The sequence below is a fragment of the Palaemon carinicauda genome, chromosome 17, assembly GCF_036898095.1.
Source record: "Palaemon carinicauda isolate YSFRI2023 chromosome 17, ASM3689809v2, whole genome shotgun sequence".
Lineage (NCBI taxonomy): Eukaryota > Metazoa > Arthropoda > Malacostraca > Decapoda > Palaemonidae > Palaemon > Palaemon carinicauda.
This window is the reverse complement of record NC_090741.1, coordinates 48,046,546-48,062,342: the sequence shown is the minus strand read 5'-3', so window position 1 is coordinate 48,062,342 and position 15,797 is coordinate 48,046,546. Positions and strand designations below refer to the sequence as shown.

The window sequence follows — 15,797 nt, the reverse complement described above, 5'->3', positions numbered from 1 at the left end:
AAGTCATGCTCTTATGTCCAAGAGGTTCATAAACTCTAAATTATCATCAGGTTCAGGCATCAGAGACATGCCTAAGCTGTGTAGAATAGCAAATTACTGGGGAATGCAACTAGCAATGCTCTGTGCAAAGATTGTAATAGTCCTCCGCCTTATGTGTACTCCCACGCACCATGAATCCTAATGGGACCTCAAAGAAATGGAAGGACCAGCTAGAAAGGGCAAATAAAATCTTGAAAAACACCTTCAGCATCAAAGACCACTTCCAAGCCACCACTTCCTTCAAAACTATCCAATTAAAAAGATCATAAACAATCCTTAACACGAGGGGATAACCTGCAACCAGGAATGCTGTTGTGCTATAACCAATATAGCATATGGGAATAAATATCTAATTTTGACATATCTTTTACAACTTCAAGCTGAGTAGATTGTTAGAAAAACAAATTACCAAATCAAGTGTGTAATGTAAAAATTAAATAGATTATCATCAATGTAAGTAAAGTCATTAGAACAGCAGCACTGTATCCATCTGCAAAGGTTACAAACGTTGGCTTTACCAAGTCATATAGGTACACAAGGTGAGAGGCCTCACACGCCTGTTATTAGCTAACTACCGTGTTGTGTTAATGAACATATCCAATTATATACTCAGGGTAGTTTTATAATAAAGGATTGATTGTATTTCTCATAAAAACAAATTTTCTTTACTTAAAGCATGGCCAATTATGCATTTCCTCTTTCCTACTTGAGTATCAAATTGTATATATAGTAAAGTTGTAGTAAGTTTTGTGATGATAAATTTTAAGAAAATCTTGACTTTTATTCAACCATTGTCAATTTCTGCCATTCAGGCAATACTGTATTACTAATATTATTATTGTGAAACAAATATAATTTAAAGTAAGATTAAAATTTTCCATAAAAAAATCCATTACTTATACTGTATCATTTCATTTCTCTAAGCTTCAAATTCTCACTGTCAAATGTTAAAGCAAATAAAAATTCAATCGTACTTGAACAGTGTGGAACTGTTGAATCAGTTCATGCAGGTACGATACACATCTACTGCCGTTCTTCGTTTTGTGAAGTTCGGTTAAGAAACAATTCAAGATAAATGAAATGGGCCTTAGAGTATAAATAATTTTTCCAGTTCAAATACAGAACGTTGGTTTGAAAATATTACATATTTCTCATTACAATATCTAATTGTTGCTTATGACTCCTGGAAAAATATATCTACCTGAAGCTGAATAAAATCATAAAAAATTATGTTAACCCTTTTACCCCCAAAGGACTTACTGGTACGTTTCACAAAACTTATCCCTTTACCCCCATTGACGTACTGGTACGTCCTTGCAAAAAACTGCTATTTACATTTTTTTTCATAATTTTGATAATTTTTTGAGAAACTTCAGGCATTTTCCAAGAGAATGAGACCAACCTGACCTCTCTATGATGAAAATTAAGGCTGTTAGAGCAATTTTAAAAAAATATACTGCAAAATGTGCTTGAAAAAAAATAACCCCTGGGGGTTAAGGGCTGGAAAGTTCCAAATAGCCTCGGGGTAAAAGGGTTAAAGGATCAACTACTACAAAGGTAAAACACAAAAATAGCCAGGGCTGAAATCCTACCTAGTTACAATTTTTACAAAAACTACCATACACTATCATTCTTAAAAGATTACTAATAAATAAAAGACATCACTTACCCGGAGTCTAGAGAGGAAGAGAGGGTTGCTGTAAGATTCTAGCGAGGTACTTGGGTACAATGCTTCGGGGGCACGTTGAAAAGTTTCCTTGCACGCATCAACCCACAAGGAAGAAACCAAATGTAGGCCACGCTTCTTTGCTCTATTAAAAGTTCCCTGGAGAACGGGCGAGACGAAAGTAAAAATGTCTTTTAATACTTCTTACATTTCATGTACACAAACTTCTCATGGAAGTCTTTGCACCAAGTTATGAAGATGAAAATGAATGATGATTTGTTTGTTACAATGAATGAACCCCTAACAAGACACAACTCTTTTAAGGAGACTGTTTCCACTGAAATCAAAATAAATTTCACATAACATCATAACAATCATCTACGTATAGAGAAAAATGAAGTAACATATAATTTCCTACATATAAAAGAGCAAACCATTGATCATACTGGGTGATACAACCTACCACAACATGAAATGCCGATAAAACAGGGGTAAGATGAAGGTTTGGGTGGATGGATGGAGTGAAGGAAGCTCTGGGTGATAGGAGGATAGATGTGAGCGAGGCAAGAGAGCGTGCTAGAAATAGGAATGAATGGCGAGCGATTGTGACGCAGTTCCGGTAGGCCCTGCTGCTGCCTCCGATGCCTTAGATGACCGCGGAGGTAGCAGCAGTAGGGGATTCAGCATTATGAAGCTTCATCTGTGGTGGATAATGTGGGAGGGTGGGCTGTGACACCCTAGCAGTACCAGCTGAACTCGATTGAGTCCCTTGTTAGGCTGGGAGGAACGTAGAGAGTAGAGGTCCCCTTTTTGTTTTTGTTTCTTTGTTGATGTCAGCTACCCCCCAAAATTGGGGGAAGTGCCTTGGTATATGTATGTATGTAAGATGAAGTAATATGGAATAGGGAAGGACCTTTGACTCCATGGCAGGAGTAACTTGGGGCTGAACAAACATCACAATCACAGGAATGATCATAGAGTTACCAATCCAGGTAGACAATCATAGAGTTCCAAATTGCAGTAAACAATTGTAGGGTAACTGCAGTAACTGCTCACACCAGATCCCATGGGGAAACGCCAATTGTGAAGAACAACCTGTCTTGCAGGGAGCTATCATAATCAGAAAAGTCCCCTAAAATCAAAACACAAAAGGGCAGGCACAAGGAAACCTCGCAGTCTTGCCAGTAAGATTTCATAGCCTGTACAAGTGATGAAAATCAGGTTGTTTTGATTTTAATCAAATAATTTAAATCAATTTAAATCAGAGTAAAAAATCATAATTTAAATAAAAATGAAATATGCTGACAGAAATTACGTTAGAAAAAAGAAAACTTCTAAAACTAGTTAGAAAGAAGAAAACTTCTAAAACTAGTTACTATTTATAAGTACAGCAACAAATGAACAAACTCCTAGTTAATACCTATAACATTTTGGGTAAACTTGGTGTTCTTAAGTATTGAAGTTGTTGTTGCCATTATACAAATTATAAGGAAGTTGAGAGTTAATGTGGGTAAGAGTAAGGTTATGAGATGTACGAGAAGGGAAGGTGGTGCGAGGTTGAATGTCATGTTGAATGGAGAGTTACTTGAGGAAGTGAATCAGTTTAAGTACTAGGGGTCTGTTGTTGCAGCAAATGGTGTGGAGTGGAAGCAGATGTACATCAGAGTGTGAATGAAGGATGCAAAGTGTTGGGGGTAGTGAAGGGAGTGGTAAAGAATAGAGGGTTGGGCATGAATGTAAAGAAAGTTCTGTATGAGAAAGTGATTGTACCAACTGTGATGTATGGATCGGAGTTGTGGGGAATGAAAGTGATGGAGAGACAGAAATTGAATGTGTTTGAGATGAAGTGTCTAAGGAGTATGACTGGTGTATCTCGAGTAGATAGGGTTATGAATGAAGTAGTGAGGGTGAGAACGGGTATAAGAAATGAGTTAGCAGCTAGAGTGGATAAAAATGTGTTGAGATGGTTTGGCCATGTTGAGAGAATGGAAAATGGCTGTCTGGTAAAGAAGGTGATGAATGCAAGAGTTGATGGGAGAAGTACAAGAGGAAGGCCAAGGTTTGTGTGGATGGATGGAGTGAAAAAAGCTCTGGGTGATAGGATGATAGATGCGAGATAGGCAAGAGAGCGTGCTAGAAATAGGAATGAATGGCGAGCGATTGTGACAGTTCCGGTAGGCCCTGCGGCTTCCTCCGGTCGCCTTGGATGACCGCGGAGGAAGCAGCAGTAGGGGATTCAGCGTTATGATGCTTCATCTGTGGTGGATAATGGGGGAGGGTGGGCTGTGGCACACTAGCAGTACCAGCTGAACTCGGTTGAGTCCATGGTTAGGCTGAAGGAACGTAGAGAGTTGAGGTCCCCTTTTTGTTTTGTTTCATTGTTGGTGTCGGCTACCCCCCAAAATTGGGGGAAGTGCCTGGGTATATGTATGTATGTACACTACGCATATGGGGAAGTCCTAAATATGTTTTTAATTTTATTTCTTATTGTGTACTTCATGTTACAATAAAACTGCTAGCCATTTGTATTTTTTTGTTTGATTGCAGTTTTGCTGATTTATGTTATTTTTATTAATAAAAATGTTATTTTTATTAATAAAATAAATTTTTGAATATACTTACCCGATAATCATGTAGCTGTCAACTCCGTTGCCCGACAGAATTCTATGGAGGGATACGCCAGCTATCACAATACTAGAAGGGGGTGTACTTACCAGCGCCACCTGTGGCCAGGTACTCAAGTACTTCTTGTTGACACCTCCTCAATTATTCCTCGGTCCACTGGTTCTCTATGGGGAGGAAGGGAGGGTCGATTAAATCATGATTATCGGGTAAGTATATTCAAAAATTTATTTTATTAATAAAAATAAAATTTTTCAATATTAAACTTACCCGATAATCATGTAGCTGATTCACACCCAGGGGGGTGGGTGAAAACCAGTGTACAAGATTAAAGGATAGCTAAGTATCCCATATTTCATATAACAGTTATCTCAAATAACAATGAAATAATAAGTACCTGGTAAGGAAGTCGAATTGAACCGTTACTCTGCCTCTTTTTTAAGTTCGTCTTCCTTACTGAGCGCAGCGTTCCTCTTGGAGGCTGAATCAACCCAAAGGTGCTAAAGTATATAGGGTTGCAACCCCTACTAAAGGACCTCTACAAAACCTCTAACCTAGGCGCTTCTCAAGAATGAATAGACCACCCGCCAAATCAAAAGGATGCGGAAGGCTTCTTAGCCTACCGTAACAACCATAAAAACAACAATAAAAGCATTCAAGAGAAAGGTTAAAAAAGGTTATGGGATTAAGGGAATGTAGTGGCTGAGCCCTCACCTACTACTGCACTCGCTGCTACGAATGGTCCCAGGGTGTAGCAGTTCTCGTAAAGAGACTGGACATCTTTAAGATAAAATGATGCAAACACTGACTTGCTCCTCCAATAGGTTGCATCCATTATGCTCTGCAGAGAACGGTTTTTATTAAAGGCCATCGAAGTAGCTACGGCTCTTACTTCGTGGGTCCTTACCTTCAGCAATGCAAGGTCTTCCTCCTTTAAGTGAGAATGGGCTTCTCTAATCAGAAGCCTTATATAATACGAAACCCCGTTCTTGGACATGGGCCTCGAAGGTTTCTTGATGGCACACCATAAGGCTTCTGACTGTCCTCGAATAGGTTTAGACCTCTTAAGATAATATTTGAGAGCTCTGACAGGGCAAAGAACTCTCTCTAGTTCGTTACCTACCATGTTGGAGAGGCTAGGTATTTCAAACGATCTAGGCCAAGGACGTGAAGGAAGTTCGTTCTTTGCTAGGAATCCGAGCTGAAAAGAACATGTTGCAGATTCGGTCGTGAAACCAATGTTTTTGCTGAAGGCATGAACCTCACTGACTCTCTTAGCTGTTGCAAGGCAGACGAGAAAAAGAGTCTTGAGGGTAAGGTCCTTGAAGGAAGCTGACTGGAGAGGTTCGAACCTAGATGACATAAGGAACCTTAAGACTACGTCTAGGTTCCAGCCTGGAGTGGATAGACGACGCTCTTTAGACGTCTCAAAAGACTTAAGAATGTCTTGAAGGTCCTTGTTGGAAGAAAGGTCCAAACCTCTGTGGCGGAGAACTGAAGCCAACATACTCCTATACCCTTTAATCGTAGGGGCTGAAAGGGATCTCTCATTCCTAAGATGTAGAAGGAAGTCAGCTATTTGGGTCACAGAGGTATTGGTAGAGGATATTGAATTGGCTCTACACCAGCTTCGGAAGACTTCCCACTTAGATTGGTAGACTCTACGAGTGGAAACCCTTCTTGCTCTGGCAATCGCACTGGCTGCCTCCTTCGAAAAGCCTCTAGCTCTAGCGAATCTTTCGACAGTCTGAAGGCAGTCAGCCGAAGAGCGTGGAGGTTTGGGTGCAACCTGTCTACGTGAGGTTGACGTAGAAGGTCTACTCTTAGAGGTAGAGTCCTGGGGATGTCGACTAGCCATTGAAGTACCTCTGTGAACCATTCTCTTGCAGGCCAAAGGGGAGCAACCAGCGTCAGCCGTGTCCCTTCGTGCGAGATGAATTTCTGCAGAACTTTGTTTATTATCTTGAACGGTGGGAATGCGTAAAGGTCGAGATGGGACCAGTTCAGTAGAAAAGCATCCACATGAACTGCTGCAGGGTCTGGAACAGGGGAACAGTACAGCGGAAGTCTCTTGGTTATGGAGGTGGCAAACAGATCTATGGTAGGTTGACCCCACAAGGTCCAAAGTCTGTTGCACACACTCTTGTGGAGGGTCCATTCCGTGGGAATGACCTGATTCCTTCTGCTTAGGCGATCTGCTGAGACGTTCATATTGCCCTGAATGAACCTCGTGACCAGAGTGAGGTTTAGACCTCTTGACCAAATGAGGAGGTCCCTTGCGATCTCGAATAGGCTCCTCGAATGGGTCCCTCCTTGCTTGGAGATGTAAGCCAAGGCTGTGGTGTTGTCTGAGTTCACCTCCACCACTTTGCCTAGCAGGAGGGACTTGAAGTTCAGCAGGGCTAAATGAACTGCTAGTAGCTCCTTGCAGTTGATGTGGAGCAATCCCTGCTCCTCGTTCCACGTTCCCGAGCATTCCCGTCCGTTCAAGGTCGCACCCCAGCCCGAGTCCGATGCATCTGAGAAGAGATGAAGATTGGGGGTCTGAATAGCCAACGATAGGCCCTCCCTGAGAAGGAGATTGTTCTTCCACCACAGGAGAGTGGTCTTCATCTCTTGGGTGATTGGGATAGAGACTGCTTCGAGAGTCGAACCCTTGTCCCAATGAGCTGCAAGATGGAATTGAAGAGGGCGGAGGTGGAGTCTCCCTAGCTCGACGAACAGGGCCAGTGAGACTCATCCACTGTCTCACCGAGCAACTGCTCCTCTTCAGCATGCTCATGATGCACTCTAGGGCTTGGCTTATCCTGGGGGCCGATGGAAAAGCCCGAAAATCCTGACTCCGAATCTCCATTCCCAGGTACACAATGGATTGGGAGGGAATGAGCTGAGACTTTTCTATGTTGACTAACAGACCCAGTTGTCTGATTAAGTCCAAAGTCCAGTTGAGATTCTCCAGACAGCGACGACTCGTGGAGGCTCTCAACAGCCAGTCGTCTAAGTAGAGGGAGGCTCTGATGTCCGATAAGTGTAGGAATTTTGCTGAGTGAACACCATAGGAGCTGTGCTTAGGCCAAAACACAGGGCTTGGAATTGGTAGACAACCTTTCCAAAAACGAATCTCAGGAAAGGTTGGGAGTCTGGATGAATAGGAACGTGAAAGTAGGCATCTTTCAAGTCCAACGAGACCATCCAGTCCTCCTGTCTGACCGCTGCTAGGACCGACTTCGTCGTCTCCATCGTGAACGTCTGCTTGGTGACATACGCGTTGAGCGCGCTGACGTCCAGCACCGGTCTCCAACCTCCTGTCTTCTTGGCCACAAGAAAGAGACGGTTGTAGAAGCCCGGGGATTGATGGTCCCGGACTATAACCACTGCCTTCTTCTGCACAAGTAGCGACACCTCCTGGTGCAATGCTAGCCTCTTGTCCTCTTCTTTGTAGTTGGGAGAGAGGTTGATGGGAGATGTGGTCAGAGGTGGTTTGAGGCAGAATGGAATCCTGTAACCGTCCCTCAGCCAACTGACAGACTGGGCTTCTGCACCTCTCTTCTCCCAGGCTCGCCAGAAGATCTTGAGTCTGGCTCCTACTGCTGTCTGGAGATGCGGAGAGTCAGTTTTTTCCTTTAGATGTCTTGGAGCCTTTCCTAGACTTGCTCCTGTAAGAGTCTGGACGGGAGCTTCCTCGGCTGGGGGCTCTACCACGAAAGGGCGGTATGAACCTCGTAGCAGGGGTATCAGCCACTGGGGAGCGATAAGTCTTGGGGACTGAGGTAGCAACCTTAGACTTACGAGCCGATGAGGCTACAAGATCGTGTGTGTCCTTTTGTATCAGGGCAGCAGACAAGTCCTTAACCAGCTCTTCGGGGAAGAGGAACTTCGAGAGCGGAGCAAAAAGGAGTTGTGACCTTTGACAAGGTGTAATGCTGGAGGAAAGGAAGGTACACAGCTGTTCCCTTTTCTTCAAAACCCCTGATACAAACATCGACGCAAGCTCACCAGATCCATCCCTAATGGCCTTATCCATGCAGGACATTAATAGCATGGCAGAATCCTTGTCCGCAGGAGAGGTCTTCTTGCTGAGGGCCCCCAGCAAATGCTCTAAATACTCCCTTCAGTAGGTGATCAAGGTCTGAGAAGGTCCAGCAAACCTTAGAGCGCCTCATAGCAGTTCTCCGAGGCGAGTCTACCAGACTTGAGAAGTCAGCCTGGGCAGAGGCAGGTACTCCCAAGCCTGGTGCTTCTCCTGTGGCATACCAAACGCTCGCTTTCGAAGTGAGCTTAGTCGGAGGGAACATGAAAGAAGTTTTGCCAAGGTGTTGCTTAGTCTGCAGCCACTCCCCTAAGATCCTTAACGCTCTCTTAGAGGACCTTGCTAGGACTAGCTTAGTATAGGTGGACTTAGCTTGTTGTATGCCCAGCGAAAACTCAGATGGCGGAGAGCGGGGAATAGCAGAGACAAAGTGGTCTGGGTAAACCTCCCTAAGCAGAGCCAAGACCTTACGAAAGTCAATAGACTGTGGAGAAGGCTTGGATTCATCCACGTCTGACGAGGGATCCAGGTGTGCCGCCTCATCATCAGACGCCTCATCACCAGAGTGTAGCGAAGATATCGGACAAGAATGCTGAACAGCAGAGTCAGAACGAGTAGGAACAATATTAGTGGTTTCCTCTTCAAGTAACTGTTGAGGGAAAACCTGAGGCTCAGACTGCAAAGGCTGAATAAAAGACGAAGCAGAAGGAAGGCGCATGGGTGGAGGAGGCTGACTCCTAGCATGAGTGGTTGAACCCAAGGGTTGCGCTTGCTGAGCTGTTGGCGGAAGCGGAGTAGCAAGTTCCTGTTCCTGTGGTGTGAGCGGAGCGCGATGAGGTAGAGGCTGCGCAGAACAAGGTAAATGTCTCGCAAGCTGAGGCTCCTGAGGCGCAAGGCTAAGGTGTAGTGGAGCTTGCCTAGTGGAGGGTTGAGCTCGCTGCAGCGAGAGCTGAGGAGACTGACTCATGGACGGGAGAGGTTGTTGTACCTCAACCGAGTGTTGCACCACTGGTGGAGCAGCAAGTGGAGGCGGAGGAAGAGAGGTATAATCCTCCTGATCCCATAGTAAAGGTTGCCTTAAAGAAGGCGGAGGCTGAACACCACTGGGAACAGCAAACTCAGAACGAGGCTCAACATCGTACGCCTGGCAGGTGGTACTGCGATCAGGCGGAGCGAGCGCAGGCGGAGTGAGCGCAGGCGGAGGGAGTGTAGGCGGAGGCGGAGGCGCAACACTCTCAGCCCGACACTCACGCATCAAGTCCGAAAGCTGTGCTTGCATGGACTGTAGAAGAGTCCATTTGGGGTCGGCAGAAACTACAGTAGGCTGAGGTAAAGCCTTAACAGTCGAGCTCTGTTGTGGCAGAACCTTACTCCTCTTGGGCGGAGTGCAGTCGACAGATGACTGCGGCGAGTCAGAGCTGAGCCAATGACTGCAACCTGGCTGAGCACTCGCGGACTGGACTCTGCGTTTAAGTGGTCTCGAGACCTGAGACCAACGTTTCTTCCCTGACAGTTGATCAGCGGACGAGAAAAAGACGGGCTCAATCGTCTGCAGGTGGGAGTGACGGTCTTTGGAAGACACGCCCGCAACCACCGAGGATACTTCTGTGCGCCTAACAAGGCCTGCCGAACCCTTATGCCCTTCGACATTGCTTCTCCCCTGGGCTTGGGAGCTTGCAAGAGGTCCCGGACTGGGAGGACGACTGGCTCGCACAGAAGTATCCTCACGCACCACACTGGCACTGACACTAGCACTTGGCACTGCACTGACACTAGCACTCGTCACAGCACTGGCACTAATTCCACCCACTGCACTCTTGACCTTAAGTTCCTTGACTTCGGCCATCAGAGACTTATGATCACTTACCACTGACTTTACTTTATCGCCTAAGGCCTGAATAGCACGCAAAACAACAGACATATCAGGCGGAGGGCAAACAGTAGGTTCGGGGGTAGCCACTACAGGGGTAGGAAAAGGTAGGGGATCATGAGGTGAGGAAAAAAGTGAAGAGTGAGAAGAACTCCTCCTAACTCTACCTCTCTCTAACTTAGATGAATATTTCAAAAGACGGACAAATTCCAGTTCCGAAAGTCCGGCGCATTCCTCACATCGATTTTCTAACTGACAGGGCCTGTCCCTACAGTCAGAACAAGCGGTGTGAGGATCTACCGAGGCCTTCGGAATACGCCTATTGCAAGACCTACATCGTCTATGGGAGGGGGCTTGCGAAATGTCAGACATCTTGAATCCAAAGAGTTAGCCAAAGGGGGTTCCAAAATCAAGCAAAAGATCGTTAACCGTTAATCAGGACTATATAAAAGCTATCTAGCTAATATAAGAAGGTTTCCAGTAAAGCGACAGCCGAAATCTGAGAGAATACTTCACCAATTAGCCGTGAAAATACTCGAAGATCATAAGCGTATCCCAGAACGTCTTGCCGGAAGCACGACAGAGGAATAATTGAGGAGGTGTCAACAAGAAGTACTTGAGTACCTGGCCACAGGTGGCGCTGGTAAGTACACCCCCTTCTAGTATTGTGATAGCTGGCGTATCCCTCCATAGAATTCTGTCGGGCAACGGAGTTGACAGCTACATGATTATCGGGTAAGTTTAATATTGAAAATAAATTTTTGAATATACTTACCCGATAATCATGTAGCTGTCAACTCCGTTGCCCGACAGAATTCTATGGAGGGATACGCCAGCTATCACAATACTAAAAGGGGGTGTACTTACCAGCGCCACCTGTGGCCAGGTACTCAAGTACTTCTTGTTGACACCTCCTCAATTATTCCTCGGTCCACTGGTTCTCTATGGGGAGGAAGGGAGGGTCGATTAAATCATGATTATCGGGTAAGTATATTCAAAAATTTATTTTATTAATAAAAATAACATTTTTCAATATTAAACTTACCCGATAATCATGTAGCTGATTCACACCCAGGGGGGTGGGTGAAAACCAGTGTACAAGATTAAAGGATAGCTAAGTATCCCATATTTCATATAACAGTTATCTCAAATAACAATGAAATAATAAGTACCTGGTAAGGAAGTCGAATTGAACCGTTACTCTGCCTCTTTTTTAAGTTCGTCTTCCTTACTGAGCGCAGCGTTCCTCTTGGAGGCTGAATCAACCCAAAGGTGCTAAAGTATATAGGGTTGCAACCCCTACTAAAGGACCTCTACAAAACCTCTAACCTAGGCGCTTCTCAAGAATGAATAGACCACCCGCCAAATCAAAAGGATGCGGAAGGCTTCTTAGCCTACCGTAACAACCATAAAAACAACAATAAAAGCATTCAAGAGAAAGGTTAAAAAAGGTTATGGGATTAAGGGAATGTAGTGGCTGAGCCCTCACCTACTACTGCACTCGCTGCTACGAATGGTCCCAGGGTGTAGCAGTTCTCGTAAAGAGACTGGACATCTTTAAGATAAAATGATGCAAACACTGACTTGCTCCTCCAATAGGTTGCATCCATTATGCTCTGCAGAGAACGGTTTTTATTAAAGGCCATCGAAGTAGCTACGGCTCTTACTTCGTGGGTCCTTACCTTCAGCAATGCAAGGTCTTCCTCCTTTAAGTGAGAATGGGCTTCTCTAATCAGAAGCCTTATATAATACGAAACCCCGTTCTTGGACATGGGCCTCGAAGGTTTCTTGATGGCACACCATAAGGCTTCTGACTGTCCTCGAATAGGTTTAGACCTCTTAAGATAATATTTGAGAGCTCTGACAGGGCAAAGAACTCTCTCTAGTTCGTTACCTACCATGTTGGAGAGGCTAGGTATTTCAAACGATCTAGGCCAAGGACGTGAAGGAAGTTCGTTCTTTGCTAGGAATCCGAGCTGAAAAGAACATGTTGCAGATTCGGTCGTGAAACCAATGTTCTTGCTGAAGGCATGAACCTCACTGACTCTCTTAGCTGTTGCAAGGCAGACGAGAAAAAGAGTCTTGAGGGTAAGGTCCTTGAAGGAAGCTGACTGGAGAGGTTCGAACCTAGATGACATAAGGAACCTTAAGACTACGTCTAGGTTCCAGCCTGGAGTGGATAGACGACGCTCTTTAGACGTCTCAAAAGACTTAAGAATGTCTTGAAGGTCCTTGTTGGAAGAAAGGTCCAAACCTCTGTGGCGGAGAACTGAAGCCAACATACTCCTATACCCTTTAATCGTAGGGGCTGAAAGGGATCTCTCATTCCTAAGATGTAGAAGGAAGTCAGCTATTTGGGTCACAGAGGTATTGGTAGAGGATATTGAATTGGCTCTACACCAGCTTCGGAAGACTTCCCACTTAGATTGGTAGACTCTACGAGTGGAAACCCTTCTTGCTCTGGCAATCGCACTGGCTGCCTCCTTCGAAAAGCCTCTAGCTCTAGCGAATCTTTCGACAGTCTGAAGGCAGTCAGCCGAAGAGCGTGGAGGTTTGGGTGCAACCTGTCTACGTGAGGTTGACGTAGAAGGTCCACTCTTAGAGGTAGAGTCCTGGGGATGTCGACTAGCCATTGAAGTACCTCTGTGAACCATTCTCTTGCAGGCCAAAGGGGAGCAACCAGCGTCAGCCGTGTCCCTTCGTGCGAGATGAATTTCTGCAGAACTTTGTTTATTATCTTGAACGGTGGGAATGCGTAAAGGTCGAGACGGGACCAGTTCAGTAGAAAAGCATCCACATGAACTGCTGCAGGGTCTGGAACAGGGGAACAGTACAGCGGAAGTCTCTTGGTTATGGAGGTGGCAAACAGATCTATGGTAGGTTGACCCCACAAGGTCCAAAGTCTGTTGCACACACTCTTGTGGAGGGTCCATTCCGTGGGAATGACCTGATTCCTTCTGCTTAGGCGATCTGCTGAGACGTTCATATTGCCCTGAATGAACCTCGTGACCAGAGTGAGGTTTAGACCTCTTGACCAAATGAGGAGGTCCCTTGCGATCTCGAATAGGCTCCTCGAATGGGTCCCTCCTTGCTTGGAGATGTAAGCCAAGGCTGTGGTGTTGTCTGAGTTCACCTCCACCACTTTGCCTAGCAGGAGGGACTTGAAGTTCAGCAGGGCTAAATGAACTGCTAGTAGCTCCTTGCAGTTGATGTGGAGCAATCCCTGCTCCTCGTTCCACGTTCCCGAGCATTCCCGTCCGTTCAAGGTCGCACCCCAGCCCGAGTCCGATGCATCTGAGAAGAGATGAAGATTGGGGGTCTGAATAGCCAACGATAGGCCCTCCCTGAGAAGGAGATTGTTCTTCCACCACAGGAGAGTGGTCTTCATCTCTTGGGTGATTGGGATAGAGACTGCTTCGAGAGTCGAACCCTTGTCCCAATGAGCTGCAAGATGGAATTGAAGAGGGCGGAGGTGGAGTCTCCCTAGCTCGACGAACAGGGCCAGTGAGACTCATCCACTGTCTCACCGAGCAACTGCTCCTCTTCAGCATGCTCATGATGCACTCTAGGGCTTGGCTTATCCTGGGGGCCGATGGAAAAGCCCGAAAATCCTGACTCCGAATCTCCATTCCCAGGTACACAATGGATTGGGAGGGAATGAGCTGAGACTTTTCTATGTTGACTAACAGACCCAGTTGTCTGATTAAGTCCAAAGTCCAGTTGAGATTCTCCAGACAGCGACGACTCGTGGAGGCTCTCAACAGCCAGTCGTCTAAGTAGAGGGAGGCTCTGATGTCCGATAAGTGTAGGAATTTTGCTGAGTGAACACCATAGGAGCTGTGCTTAGGCCAAAACACAGGGCTTGGAATTGGTAGACAACCTTTCCAAAAACGAATCTCAGGAAAGGTTGGGAGTCTGGATGAATAGGAACGTGAAAGTAGGCATCTTTCAAGTCCAACGAGACCATCCAGTCCTCCTGTCTGACCGCTGCTAGGACCGACTTCGTCGTCTCCATCGTGAACGTCTGCTTGGTGACATACGCGTTGAGCGCGCTGACGTCCAGCACCGGTCTCCAACCTCCTGTCTTCTTGGCCACAAGAAAGAGACGGTTGTAGAAGCCCGGGGATTGATGGTCCCGGACTATAACCACTGCCTTCTTCTGCACAAGTAGCGACACCTCCTGGTGCAATGCTAGCCTCTTGTCCTCTTCTTTGTAGTTGGGAGAGAGGTTGATGGGAGATGTGGTCAGAGGTGGTTTGAGGCAGAATGGAATCCTGTAACCGTCCCTCAGCCAACTGACAGACTGGGCGTCTGCACCTCTCTTCTCCCAGGCTCGCCAGAAGATCTTGAGTCTGGCTCCTACTGCTGTCTGGAGATGCGGAGAGTCAGTTTTTTCCTTTAGATGTCTTGGAGCCTTTCCTAGACTTGCTCCTGTAAGAGTCTGGACGGGAGCTTCCTCGGCTGGGGGCTCTACCACGAAAGGGCGGTATGAACCTCGTAGCAGGGGTATCAGCCACTGGGGAGCGATAAGTCTTGGGGACTGAGGTAGCAACCTTAGACTTACGAGCCGATGAGGCTACAAGATCGTGTGTGTCCTTTTGTATCAGGGCAGCAGACAAGTCCTTAACCAGCTCTTCGGGGAAGAGGAACTTCGAGAGCGGAGCAAAAAGGAGTTGTGACCTTTGACAAGGTGTAATGCTGGAGGAAAGGAAGGTACACAGCTGTTCCCTTTTCTTCAAAACCCCTGATACAAACATCGACGCAAGCTCACCAGATCCATCCCTAATGGCCTTATCCATGCAGGACATTAATAGCATGGCAGAATCCTTGTCCGCAGGAGAGGTCTTCTTGCTGAGGGCCCCCAGGCACCAGTCTAGAAAGTTGAACATCTCAAATGCTCTAAATACTCCCTTCAGTAAGTGATCAAGGTCTGAGAAGGTCCAGCAAACCTTAGAGCGCCTCATTGCAGTTCTCCGAGGCGAGTCTACCAGACTTGAGAAGTCAGCCTGGGCAGAGGCAGGTACTCCCAAGCCTGGTGCTTCTCCTGTGGCATACCAAACGCTCGCTTTCGAAGTGAGCTTAGTCGGAGGGAACATGAAAGAAGTTTTGCCAAGGTGTTGCTTAGTCTGCAGCCACTCCCCTAAGATCCTTAACGCTCTCTTAGAGGACCTTGCTAGGACTAGCTTAGTATAGGTGGACTTAGCTTGTTGTATGCCCAGCGAAAACTCAGATGGCGGAGAGCGGGGAATAGCAGAGACAAAGTGGTCTGGGTAAACCTCCCTAAGCAGAGCCAAGACCTTACGAAAGTCAATAGACTGTGGAGAAGGCTTGGATTCATCCACGTCTGACGAGGGATCCAGGTGTGCCTCCTCATCATCAGACGCCTCATCACCAGAGTGAAGCGAAGAGATCGGACAAGAATGCTGAACAGCAGAGTCAGAACGAGTAGGAACAATATTAGTGGTTTCCTCTTCAAGTAACTGTTGAGGGAAAACCTGAGGCTCAGACTGCAAAGGCTGAATAAAAGACGAAGCAGAAGGAAGGCGCATGGGTGGAGGAGGCTGACTCCT

General features: G+C 46.2%; 1 protein-coding gene across 2 annotated transcripts in view; it reads right to left on the bottom strand.

The window, feature by feature from the left end:
- Positions 1-15,797, bottom strand: part of MCPH1 (Microcephalin) — a 137,548-nt gene that overhangs the window by 19,113 nt on the left and 102,638 nt on the right. For both annotated transcript variants that reach the window (XM_068390959.1, XM_068390958.1), the window contains exon 4: positions 1,709-1,864. In XM_068390959.1, the coding sequence (XP_068247060.1) occupies positions 1,709-1,864 (156 nt within the window). The remainder of the gene's footprint in view (positions 1-1,708; positions 1,865-15,797) is intronic.